This window comes from Barbus barbus (assembly GCF_936440315.1).
Source record: "Barbus barbus genome assembly, chromosome: 2".
In the NCBI taxonomy this organism is placed as follows: domain Eukaryota; kingdom Metazoa; phylum Chordata; class Actinopteri; order Cypriniformes; family Cyprinidae; genus Barbus; species Barbus barbus.
In genome coordinates, this window is record NC_136730.1 from 31232660 (window position 1) to 31246426 (window position 13767).

At 37.3% G+C, this 13767-nt stretch overlaps 1 protein-coding gene across 2 annotated transcripts; it reads left to right on the forward strand.

The window, feature by feature from the left end:
* The first annotated feature begins 1827 nt into the window (after positions 1–1827).
* On the forward strand, positions 1828–13441 carry LOC306887988 (retinal guanylyl cyclase 2-like). Of its 2 annotated transcripts, XM_079446071.1 has the most exons (20): positions 1828–2047; positions 2602–3450; positions 4322–4626; positions 4707–5055; positions 5152–5236; positions 5343–5439; positions 5517–5627; positions 6570–6650; positions 6783–6959; positions 7237–7393; positions 7468–7617; positions 7822–7970; positions 8784–8947; positions 9102–9294; positions 9461–9635; positions 9719–9817; positions 10016–10110; positions 11007–11092; positions 11167–11255; positions 12048–13404. In XM_079446071.1, exons 2-19 carry the CDS (start codon positions 2712–2714, stop codon positions 11252–11254), a joined length of 3300 nt encoding a protein of 1099 aa, XP_079302197.1. In that variant the 5' UTR covers positions 1828–2047; positions 2602–2711; the 3' UTR covers position 11255; positions 12048–13404. The 2 variants fall into 2 exon arrangements, with proteins under 2 accessions (XP_079302197.1, XP_079302196.1); XM_079446070.1 differs by lacking the exon at positions 11167–11255 and having other exon boundaries at positions 12048–13441.
* Positions 13442–13767: the final 326 nt, after the last annotated feature.

Here is a 13767-nt window from a genome sequence, read left to right on the forward strand (position 1 = left end):
ACAAAACGTCTGAAATGATTTTGAAAGTTTCCATTCCTTATTAATCTATGATATAAATAGTTGTGTGGGTTTTATTTGCTATTCTGGAAGGCATTTTAGTCTGAATTAAAATAACTTGAATTTTGAGCATGTAGATCTAAATACCAAGCCTTGATCTGCAGCTTCTCCAGTTTGTCACCAGAAGTCATCCTTTCCACAATATTATTAATCATAGTCATCATGACTGGTTTACGTTACCTTTGAGTGTATCAATACTTTCTTGACTTATCTTATAACTTTGAAAGTATTCAGAATTCAAGCACTCAGTGTGTGCTTTTTGCTAATTGTCTCTTATTTTTTATATTCTAGATTTCCAGTTCTTTGAGTAAGTAAACAATACGCAAGAACGCTCATCTTTCTGAATTCAAGGATTCAAGGATCTTTTATTGTCATACCAGCTCACATTTTCATGTTATGATACGAAATTAGAACTCAGGTCCCGGTTTAAAAGCAAGAGGAAGTTGTCCAAGGGAGGTAATCCATAATATTGCACCTATAATAAGTGAAGTATTGCACTTAAGAAGTGTTTTTTGTTGTGCAAGTCAGTGTGTATGTGTATGTGTGTATGCGTGTATGCGCATGTCGGAAGGGGAGAGGGAGTGCCTACAGAACATGGCTAGAGTTCAACAGTCGAACAGCTTCAGGAAAGAAGCTGTTTCTGAGCCTGGTGGTCCTCAGCCGTCTGCCTGAGGGAAGGACTTCAAAGAGTCCGTGTGCAGGGTGAGTGGAGTCCTTCATGATGTGGAGGGCCCTCCCCCTACATTTTTTATCCAAAGCGACCCCAATTGTAAGTCGCTTTGGATAAAAGCGTCTGCCAAATGAAAAAAAAAACAAAAAAACATTGTGCTGTGTAAAGGTCTATGATGGTGGGAAGCCTGCTCCCCACGGTCAAGGTCAGCAGTGGCATGGTGCACAGCACAAGAGAAGATTATAACTGTAACTCAATTTTGGATAGGCCGTGAATGACAGATGACAGAAGATTTGGATTTGGCAGCGAGGGAATGTTGTGAGGCACTAATATCTGCCACAGTAATCTTTCCATATTCATTACCTTTGATATGTGAGTGACACACTTCTCAGCGCCTCTCCCCCAGTGAAATGTCCTCTAGAGATGACCGCAGTGACGGCAGGTCAAGTCTGGAGGGGGAATTATGAGAATTATGGATGAGAAAATCTACCATGAGCTTTCACTGAGCTCATAAAACATGGAGATATGGCATATGGAAAAAAATTTCAGACAAGGCTTTACTAAAACATTCTGATTGGTCAAGGATTTAATTCTGGTCACTCACTGCATAAGAAAGGAATTATATTTGAAAGTATTTGGGAAAGTATTTGTGTAGGATGCAGGGAGGAAAGAGAGAGGGTGGTGGGGACAGATGGAGCTGATTATGAAAGTGAACCGCAAACCTTTGTCACTTTTGTTCCTGAAACTTAGCTAGCTTTACCAGAATGAGGTGTTTTGGGGGGATGATAACAGACCGCAGCACAAAAATGATATCAGCCAGGCAGACACAACTGAGAGGGAACTTTATTGGATTCTACTGCCCCCTATAGTAAGTGCTGGTGCAGTTCTCGCTATTCTTGCTATTTCTATGCTATTTTTTTAAAAACAAGTATTCATTATGTCAACACTTAAATGATAGCATGTTTGTATTTTAGCAGCAATTCCCAGCAGCTGTCATTTTTGGAAGAACATATACAACACTATAATGTGTCAGTCACACAGACTGAAAATTGGATTGATATAATCTTCAGGTCATTCATTGAGGTCAGCAGTGGCATGGTGCACAGCACAAGAGAAGATTATAACTGTAACTCAGTTCTGGATAGGCCGTGATCGAACTTGCTGCTCGTATTTGGATTTATTTCACAACATATTTGCAAATAATAGGAAATAATTGATTTTTGCTTTTGGTCACAGTGTTTCCATGGAGAGGATTTGCACAGATGAAGACAACATGTTTTGGAAATGAACAACCAGGTATTACTTTGGCAGTTAGAGTCGGTAAGTCAAATACAATGGTTAAACAGTTAGTTAATTAAATGGTGTCACTAATTGGTAATGTTAGACTGCAGTTTTAAAAACTGACAACAGTAACTCTATACAAAGTCAATACAAAGTCAATAAGTGTAATTGCTGATTATAGTTTGTACTGCTGCTGACAGGTTACTATAAAACTAATTGAATTAGTTTACTTAAAGATACTTATTTCTATCTTTTGGCTGTGGTGATTGGTGATGGTTGTTTTGCAGATTGATCAGTTTTGGGGTTTAACAATACAATAGCCTAAATGTATTACATTGTTTATTTTGATAAAGTTGAAGTGAGTAGCCTAAGCATTATGATGTACTCTTAACAGGATTTCAGCAATCCTCTCAATCCCAATCTTATACCATTAATAACCAGCACAAATTTATAGATTAAATCCTTCTTGATTTCTGTGTTTTTGCTGTTCTGAAAGCATTTGTATGGCATAACATGCTAAATATGAACTGCTAATAATTTTAACAAATAGATCTATCAGTACTATCAGTTTAACTATGTTTATTTTGTCGTAGTTTGCTGTGGCTGGTGACCTGATTGACATTAAGGGCATCTCTCATGTGACAGTGAAGAAGCTCCACTGCGTGCCAACCCACCAGCTGTGTGGCTGACCTGTTACCCTGCAATGCGACGGCCATCCAGTGCCTTTTACAGCTTACGTCCAGCATGGGCCACCAGAGGACTCCAGATCCCTGACCTAAGCACTCATAAACTTACCTATTTGTGTCTCTGGCTACTGTTGTCTACTGTAAGCTTCCTGTGCCTTTTCCCTGCCACCTCTGCTGCCACCGTTAGGGTTGGGGTGGTGGGTCCTTGGTCATGTGACCCCCTCTTTACTAAAGCCCAGCCCAGCGTGGCTGCGCAGTTAGCTGTGGATCACATCAACAGGGACCCTTACCTCTCACAGGGCATCAGGTTTGATTATGTCATCCTGGAGGAGGACTGTGAGACGTCCCAGGCTTTTGCCCGTTTCCTTGGTTTCTACACACGGGCGTCTGGGTTTATTGGTCCAGTGAACCCAGGTTACTGTGAAGCTGCCTCTCTGCTAGGAAAGAGTTGGAATAAGGCAGTGTTTTCCTGGTCTTGTATTGGACATGAGTTGGATGATGCCCGTAGTCACCCTACGTTTGCCCGCACCATGCCCCTACCCTCCCTCGTCCTGCTACGCTTCATGCACCACTTTCGCTGGGCACATGTGGGCATCATTACATCAGCAGAGGATGCCTGGTTTGAGGCTGGTATAAAGCTGGCCAATGCTCTGCGGAGTCATGGGATGCCTGTTAGCATTGTGGCATCTGTTCGTAATGACCACACCAGCGTGCGCAAGACCCTGGCCAAAGTCAAGAAAGTGGCAGATCTCCGCTGTGAGTTTAAAACATTGCTAATATTGAATGATATGATGTAGTGATAAGTGATCTGCTCACATTTTAAACTGTAACATTTACTATTGCGACATATTAGTTCCATGCTATTCCATAATTTACTTTTAATAAATAGTTTATTTTGATAATGATACTTCCCAGTATTTACATTACTGTTAAAAAAAAAAATATTTTGAAAGAAACCTCTTATGCTCACCAAAGCTGCATTTTATTAAAAATACTGGAAAATTGTAATATTGTAATATTAACATTGTATTGTAACTGTACAATATATTTTAAAATGAATAATTAGTGGTAGTATAAATTTAGTAATAAAAAGGTCATTTATTCCTGCGATGGCAAAGCTGAATGTTCAGCACACATTGCTCCAGTGTTAAATGTCTCATAATTCTTCAGAAATCATTCTAATATGCTGTTGTTCAGGATTCTTTAACGAATCAAAAGTTCAAAAAAGTTCATTTTTAATAGAAATTTAATCCATCTTTGCAGAAATAAAAGTATTATTTCTTAAAACAAAATCTTACTGACTTCAAAACTTTGAACCATAATTAATTCATTAATTTGTAAAATACAATTGAATACAAAACTTTTCATTAAAAATTATATTATTAGCAATTTTGTCAGCAGTGTGGCTGGAAAAAATTGCTCGTATTTTGATTAGTACACTAAAAAAATTTATATTTCTTTTTCTCTATATAAAATGTTTCTTTTTTTAAATAACTTATTTAAAAATATATATATATGATTTAAATAACAAAAGTTTTTACTGTATTAAAAATAATGATTTAAAATAATATACAATATACTGTTCTTTCTACCTGTCCTCTCATATTTTCAATACTTCTGTTTGCAGTGGTCATCCTCGTTATGCATTCGGTGTTGATCGGTGGAGGAACCCAGAAGTTGCTGTTGGAGACAGCTTATGACATGCGGATGACAGACGGCTCGCTGGTGTTTTTATCTTACGATACACTCTTTTACAGTCTGCCCTACCATCATGTAGCCCAGCCTGCCCTGCGCCACAACAGCAAGCTGCTACGAGCCTACGATGCCGTGCTCACCATCACTATAGAGTCTCCACAGGAACAGTCTTTCTACCAAGCTTTTGAAAAGGCCCAGGAGCAAGGAGAGCTTCCCAGGAACCTTAAACCACAGCAGGTACAGCGATAGTTTAAATTGGGGCTTTAACACTAAGCTAATATACAGTAGCTAATGTAAAACCTTCACATCTCTTACAGGTGTCCCCATTGTTTGGCACCATCTACTCTTCCATCGTGTTCATGGCTCATGCCGTGCAAAGTGTCAGGGCTTCAGGTCAGTGGATGTCTGGGGGGAACATCGCCCAGAATGCCCGAAACCTGCTATTCAAAGGTTTTAGCCTACAAGCAAACTTCTCTGACTTTGGCACACTGGACTATGTGGTGCTGGACACAGATGGCTTTTCTTGGGAGTTGAAACCTACATACCATATTGAGATGCAAACAGATATTGTACGTTTTCTGGGATGGCCGATTCATTTCCCCCCAGCTGGACCACCAAAAACTGATTCCAGCTGCTGGTTTACGCATGGGATCATCTGCCGTGGAGGTTAGTGTGTATGTACAGGGTTTTTTTTTGTGTTTTTTCACATCGACTTGCATGCATCTTATGTATCATATGTATCAATCACCCTCTGTGTTACAGGTGTGAATCTTTTACATATGGTTTCAATCTTCCTGTCTGGTTTTCTGTTCATCTTCTTCTCAATTGGCTGTTCTTACTGCATCAGGTATTCATCAGATTATAACCTAAATTTATCGTAACATTTAATGTTGTTCAAAGTGTGTAGACTACTACAGAAAGTTTCTTTAAATGTTTCTAAATGTTTTGTATAGGCGTAAAATTAGTAAGATGCGAATGGTGCGGGGTCCGAATAAGATTTTACTGACTTTAAATGATGTCACATTCATCAACCCATCCCTGAGCAATAAGGTCAGTAGCACAAGCACATGTGCACACAAATAAACATTCACATACTCTAATTATTAATACTTGTATCTGAAAAACAGAAGCTGAGCTTGGATGACTCAAGAATGAGCGTTTCAGAGCGAAGCCTCAAGTCTCCTTCGTCTATTCAGTCGCCAGCCACCCATGAAAATTCTAATGTTGTCATTTATGAGGTAAAAGAAAAACTCTCAATAGGTTATGTATAATGACTGATTGAATTGAAAGGCTCATATTATGAAAAATCAATTTTGTTCTTCAAAATAAACTATAGATTTAACATTCACAACCAAACATATTCACATCCCTCCACAGTCCACTTAAACCATTAATGAAAATGAAGTTGCAAATATGATTTGTCACGATTAGAAATCTTCAAATGCATCCCACATTTACATATCAATGCAATTTTAGCATTGACCCACCTTGATAAACAACAGTGTAAACTACACTATCATTCAAACGATTGGGGTCCAGTGAGGAAGTAATTGATCATTTTAATAAGTAATTAAGAAATGAATCATTTCATTCAGTAAGGATGCAGTAAATTGATCAAAAGTGACAGTAAAGGCTTTTACATTGTTACAAAACATTTAGATTTCAAATCATTGCTATTCCTTTGAACTTGATATTAATCAAAGAATCCCAAAAACAATGTATCACTGTTTCCACAAAAATAGTAAGCAGCACAACTGTTTTCATCATTGATAATAATAAGAAATGTTTCTTGAGCAGCAAATCATCATATTAGATTGATTTCTGAAGGTTCATGTGACACTGAAGACTGAAGTAAAGGCTATTGAAAATTATTTTCAATAATATTTTATAATATTACTGTTTTGCTATATTTTTGATCCAACAAATTCAGCCTTGGTGAGCTTATGAAACATAAAAATTTTAATGGTATATTATCAAAACCAATTTTTTGTTTGTTTATTCTAAGGGCCAAAAAGATGGTGGAAAATGGTCATTTAGAACTAGATTATGAGTGCAAGAAACCTTAATCTTAACATTATATGTAAACATCATGAAAAAAAATGTTATGTTATATTTAGATACTAAACTATTTAGATACATATTTAATGTAAGCGACTGAAAATTTCCTCAAATGTTTGCAGGGTGATTGGGCATGGCTCAAAAGGCTGCCGTATGGAAATTTCCGGAGCATCACTCCTCATACCAGTGATGTGTTTGAACTGGTTAGTTTTGCCACTGATTTTTACAGAGTAAAAATTTAAGAGTAGTGCTCATTCACTTTGTAGGACATTCTGTTTGTTTCTTCTTTGTTGGTGATTATTTGTTTTATCATACAATTGCTCTCGATATTCCAGATGAAAGATATGAGGCACGAGAATGTTAACCCCTTTCTCGGCTTCTTCCATGACTGTGGAGTGTTTGCCATAGTAACAGAGTATTGTTCGCGCGGCAGCTTGGAAGATCTGTTGCTCAATGATGACGTCAAACTGGACTGGATGTTCAAGTCCTCTCTCATTCTAGACCTCATCAAGGTGCTTTTTTAGGAATGGGATTGGTTGAATTTAAAAGCACATTTAAAAGCATTGAAATATAGCAAGCACATGTTGATAATGACTTCTCAATTTATACCAAAATCATATGCCCCAAAAAGAGACTTTATGAACATTAAAGTCATTAAAAACACGATTCTTATTCATTGTTTTGTGTGGCTTTATACATTAGTTCTCTAGTATGTACGTTTATTGTCACATAAATGCATTTGAAGTTACATCACATGTAAGCTTATGCGTGTTTCTGATTGGCATGTAGGGTATGAAATATCTTCACCACAGGAGCATCTGTCATGGAAGGCTTAAATCCAGGAACTGTGTGGTCGATGGGCGTTTCGTGCTCAAAATCACAGACTATGGCTACAACGAGGTGTTGGAAGCTCAGAGATTTCCTTATGTTGAACCTCCAGCTGAAAGTAAGGTTTTATTGGGAGACTTTTCTTGTTATTGATCTCTCGCATAGGATGTTAAAGTATTTGAACCCCCACAGCCCTTCTGTGGACCGCCCCTGAGATACTGAGAGGGCCCTATCCTGGTCTGTTTGGCAGTCACCCTGGTGATGTGTACAGTTTCTCAATCATCATGCAAGAAGTGGTCATGCGAGGGCCTCCATTCTGCATGCTAGAGAACTCTTTTGATGGTAAGTCACATGTCCCCACCATCTTTACCAAGGGCTTTTCAAACAGACATTTTTGTTTCACATTGGTTTTCTCTGAACATTTCTGTGGACCCCTGATCTATACTGTATCTATATTGTACTGTCTATATTGGTAGATTGTTGTGTAGACATGTCATTACAGTAATTTTACAGTGTCTATGTCTTTAATACATCTGGATCATATAGAAATTGTCCAGAAGATCCGGAAGCCTCCTCCAATGTGCCGGCCCATTGTGTCCCCGGATCATGCTCCCATGGAGTGTATTCATCTTATGAAGCAGTGCTGGAACGAACAGCCAGAGAAGAGACCCACATTTGATGAAATCTTTGACCAGGTGAACATTGACAGCACTGCCAAACCATCACCATAATGTCAGATTTCTGTGGTTTTCACAGAAATTCAGTGTAAAAAATACTGTGATATTTTTTCTAGTATTATACGCCATTAATTTCATTAAGTGAAATAATATGCAGATGTACCAAAATCTGCTTTTTACTGTAAAATGTACTCATAACAACCATAATAATACAGGTAGTAAAACAATAAGCCGCAAGATGAATCACAGTTCAAGTAATTCTTAAAACATGGCTAATACTCACAACATCAGGGTAGCACACATAATGCTAAACAAATGCAATAAACATACACTAAATAACACATAACACAAAACATTACATAACGATTGTGCATTACTGTTAACAAAAAATGAAAAGAAACAATTATTTGTATGCAATGTCTTGCAGGGACTTCTGGGAAAGTCCTTTTACTGTATTTCACTGTAAATTATATAGCAATTCATACTTGGTATGGTTTCCAAAACCGTAAAGTTACATAATATTAAATATATATTAAACCATATTATTAAACCATTTGCAGTTTTCACCATGTATTGGTAGGTAACTCAAGGTTAAGCAATTAAGTTTGTTTGTTTATTCATTTATTTATCTATTCATTCATTCATTTGCTGAAGCTATTTTTTTTACAAACTAGTTAATGTTGTAAGACTGAAATTCAAACAGAGATTGATAATGTATAGATCTCTGAATAACCAAGCAATGGAGGCAAACTGCATGAGATCAGTCTGATTTTAGAGATTCTATTCTTATATTCTCTGCTGTTCTCCATCTCCTCCTTATTCTCTCTACAGTTCAAGAATGTTAATAAAGGGAAAAAGACCAACATCATAGACTCAATGTTGCGAATGCTGGAGCAATATTCCTCCAACCTGGAGGAACTGATCAGGGAAAGGACAGAGGAGCTGGAAATAGAGAAACAAAAGACTGAGAAACTCCTCACGCAGATGTTGCCCCCGTAAGTTACAGCAATGACTTTACCACCACACTATGCACAGATGTGATATGTAGACAAATAAACAGGGAATAGCTTTTAATCACTCATATAAGTAACGTTTTTTAGTAATTACAACATTTTTGAAGTGTCTTTTGTTTTTGTTCATCCTCTCTAGGTCAGTGGCAGAGGCTCTGAAACTGGGCACTACAGTTGAACCAGAGCATTTTGACAGTGTCAGTCTTTATTTCAGTGATATTGTTGGCTTCACCACAATCTCAGCCAACAGTGAGCCCATAGAAGTGGTCGACCTCCTCAATGATCTTTACACAACATTTGATGCTGTAATTGGCAATCATGACGTCTATAAGGTGACACTATAAAAGCGATGTTAGCATTTATTACCTGTGTATTTTACTATATGCAATCACTGTATAAGCAAATTTGTTTGCTTTCATAGAGATTTTTTAAATTTAATTGAAGATAATGTACGCTTTCAGTTTACTAATGCATGTCTCTTGTCTTCATTGCCTGCAGGTGGAGACCATTGGTGACGCTTACATGGTGGCATCAGGTGTGCCCATGCCCAATGGGAACCGACATGCAGCCGAGATTGCAAACATGGCCCTGGACATCCTGAGTGCTGTTGGCACCTTCAAAATGAGACATATGCCTGATGTACCAGTCCGCATCCGAATAGGACTTCACACAGGTCAGGCTGATCTATCCCATTTGATTAATTAAATGTAAAAAAATTGAAAAAGTTTTCTTTACTTACGTATGCTTTCTTATTAGGTCCCTGTGTGGCCGGTGTAGTGGGTTTGACCATGCCTCGTTACTGTCTGTTTGGGGACACGGTCACCACTGCGTCCAGGATGGAGTCTACAGGATTGCGTAAGCATGTGACAGTTTCACCATATACAGCTCTGTTTCTATATTTCACAGATGAATATGGAAAATGCATGTCTCATTAAATTACAGTTATACAAATAATTAACATCTGTAATCAATGAAATTCAGTGACTGTCATTAATTGCACAGTTGGCCATGCCAGGCAAGGAAATTGCTCTTAATCTATGTGTGTGTTTGCAGCGTACAGAATCCATGTCCATTCCAGTACAGTGAAGGTCCTGATGGAGCTGAAATTGGGGTACAAAGTAGAGCTGAGAGCCAGAACAGAACTCAAGGTGAGCTTGTCTGAGATCATCTGTAGGACAAATCAAAGATTTCATATCATTTATCTCACACATTTATCTGTTCATGTTTTGAAATATTTGATACTTTTAATTTTACAAAGCCACATTAACTAATCAAAACTGATTGGAACAACATATACAGTATTAAAAAGATTTATTTTTTAACATAAATTCTGTTCTTTTGAACTCTCTATTGATCAAAGTTTCCATAAAAACAGTGCAGCTCTTTTCAACATAAATAATAATAAACATTTCTTGAACACCAAATCGTCATATTAGACTGATTTCTGAAGGATCATGTAACACTGAAGACAGCAGCAATGGCTGCTAAAAATTCAGCTTTGTCATTACAAGAATAAATTACATTAAATACTCAGAAAACTGTTGTTTTAAATTGTACTAATATTTAACAATCTTACCGTTTTTACTGTTCTCGTAATCAATTAAATGTGGCCTAGGGGAGCATAAGAGGCAAAAAATGGTAATGGTAGTGTATGTTATGGTGCATTATTTGCTGTACTGTATATGTTGGTCTAGTGGTGGTAAAATCATGTAAATAATGTAGTTCAAGATAAGTCTTGAATTAAAATATGTATTTTCCCCAAAACTGCAGCTGTAGGGTATAATGTGTGAGACATTTGGGGGTAAAATGTGCCAGTAACTAATCGTGATAGTAAGGTTTTCCGCCAAATGCAGTAAAATATACTAATACCACTTGTTTTCCAAATCAAGCTATTTTACTTACCAATGAGTAAGTAAAATATCCAATGAGTGGCAAGATCAACAATGCAAAATAATTCTTGAATGACAAAGTTCATGGGTTTAGGTAGACAAGTCATCTGAAAGAACTCTATTTTGTCTGTTCTCTCATCCTCTCGTCTCCACAGGGCAAAGGTGTAGAAGAAACCTACTGGCTCACCGGGAGAGATGGCTTCACCAAACCGCTCCCCGTGCCGCCCGTACTCAAGTCAGGGTAAGGGGAGGCCTTTCCGCGGCCTGTGTCCTGCAGTGTGTGTGTGTGTTTATCTTCTCCAATGTATTTTTCAGGCAAATGGCTCATGGCTTGCAGATGGAGGAGATAGCCGCATACAAGAAGCGGAAAGCAGAAGCACAGCTTGCAAAGAAGAAAAACTGAGGTAATGTTATGCATGGAGAATGTATAACATTACTCAATGTGGCACAGAGAGTCAGGGGAGGTGGGGAGGACGGAGTTAAAGAATCTGTGTGGGAAGCTGGTGCCAATTTTTCCCCATTTTGGTTGGGTTTCATTCTCCAACCATAAACAAGACTCGGTTCTTCTACTTTCAAGTAATGTTTCTCAGATGATACTACATTATCCTACTGTTTTATCTTTCTAGGAATTTTATTTTATTTCTGTTCATTTCTGCAATTGTAAGTTTATACATTTGCACATGAAATAGATTTTTTTTTATTTACCAGAGTAACCGTTCAAACGAAATGTGTGTTTGTGCATGATTTGATGTCATAATTTATGGTAACTTTGTAAAACCTCATAGATATTTTTGGTCTTGAAGATGTGTGACTTGCATAAGATAGTGGTTATAAAAGCTCTCTCCTTTCAGATCGGATGGCACTCCTCAGATATGGATAGCCGGCTTTTCAAAATGGACTGTCAGCTATGTTTGGCATGCTGTTATGTTTCTGTTTGTGTGTTCTGTCATGCTCTGAATGTCTTGTTTGTTCTCAGTGTTTCATGTATCATGTCTAGATAGACCAAAACAAACTATATATATATATTCACAAGTGACATAATGTAAATGTTTTATTTTATCCAAAACAGATTAGATATAACAGTTGAATACAGATATTGAACAGTTGAGTTTTTTGGCTAAACATGCATTATGTATGTATTAGATGTATTAGATCAACTAAGGCTGGTGTTCCTTCTTTGTTTTTCTGTCTTACAGACACGAATCAAAAGATTTTAAGGTGATGCTTAAAAAGGCAGTGAGGAAGATCTCCACCGTGCGTCAGGTGGCTCAGATCACCCTAGCCGATGAGGGCAATGTCATGATCCACCATCACTGATGACCTTTAACCTTTGCCTTTTTGATCCCACACCTGCGCGCAGAATGAAATGGAACGTGGAGAAACAGAGAAAAACAGCCTGTTTTACTTTTAAAAGCACCTGAACGGGCAAGCTTGAGTGTACAGTTTACACCTGTCTGAGAAGCCGCATATCTCTATTCTCTACACGAAGCACCTTTATAAAATGAACCAAAGTCTCACAAGGAGCTAAATTTACCCCGTGGGAATCCATTACTCAGCATGAGGGGCGTCAGGTCTGGCTCAAAGACTCAACACATACAGTGCATTCACATCATTCACTTGCAGATTATCCCTTTTAGTAAACATGTTTGTGACTAAAGAAAATAGTAAATTTAGTATTGCGATAACCTATTGTGCAACCAGCATTAAAGTGGAGGTTAATATGGTAATATGGTTCTATGATTATCTATCATTTTATATTTAGATTTAGAGTTCAGTTTTACCATGAGATTTTAGTTGATTTTTTTCTTTTTTGTGAAAAAACTGTTTCATCATAGATGATCAATTAGCATAAACCAGAGGTGGCGAACTCAGGTCCTGGAGAGCCGCAGCCCTGCAGAGCTCAGCTTCAACCCTAATTAAAACTCACCTGCCTGTAGCTTTCTAGTAACCCTTCAGACCTTGATTAACTTGTTCAGGTGTGTTTGATTAGGGTTGAAGCAAAACAGAGGGTAGAACCAGTTTTAGTTTTGGTAAAGAAGTAAACTATGATGTGTATGTACATACTACAGTTCAAAAGTTTGGGGTCAGTAAGGTTTTTAATGTTTTCAAAATAAGATTTTTATCCTCACTAAGGCTGCATTTATTTATCAAAAATACAGTAAAATAACAGGAAATATTATTACAGTTAATTTATTCCTGTGATGGCAAAACTTTCAGCAGTCATTACTCCAGTCTTCAGTGTCACGTAATCCTTCAGAAATTCAGAAACATTTTTTATTATCAATGTTGAAAACAGTTGTGCTGCTTACAATTTTGTGGAAACCATGATTTATTTTTACAGTATTTTTTTGGTAAATAAAAAGTTCAAAAGAACAGATTTGATTTGTGATCAGTTTAATGCATATTTGCTAAATAAATCTTACTGACAGCAAACTTTTGAACGTTAGTATATATATTTGTAGACAAATAGCCTACTAATTCATGTTAAAATACTGAATTACTGAAATTCCATTTGTACTGTAAATTATTCAAATAAAAGTTGGAAATAGCGTGTGTTGTTTCTAAGGACAAGCTATATTGTTTAATAGTGAAAGGGCTATTGTGTATGTGTTATGAGTTTTGAAATGACTGTGATATATCATAGTTAAAGGCATACATCCTGAGATGTAATAGAAGTTCAGAAGCACTGAAATACTGTATAACAGTGCCCTCTTATTGTGTCAGTAAACACAGCAGATGGCGACCTACATTATCATGCCCTATGTGGATTATCCAGTACTGATTATATAAGACTGCAGAGCCACCAGGTCACCCCTAACAAGCTTACCATCTCCCAAAACCTGTTCATCAACTCACAGCAAGATTACCCACCAATACTTACAGTGTTTTTTAATAATTATGAACTAGGCATTTCTG

Excerpts from the sequence above, each read along its gene's own strand:
- LOC306887988 (XM_079446070.1), top strand. The coding sequence starts at position 2,712 with ATGCGACGGCCATCCAGTGCCTTTTACAGCTTACGTCCAGCATGGGCC. Across the intron at positions 3,451-4,321 it reads GAAAGTGGCAGATCTCCGCT|TGGTCATCCTCGTTATGCAT; the intron begins GTGAGTTTAAAA and ends TTCTGTTTGCAG. Across the intron at positions 7,394-7,467 it reads TGTTGAACCTCCAGCTGAAA|CCCTTCTGTGGACCGCCCCT; the intron begins GTAAGGTTTTAT and ends GAACCCCCACAG.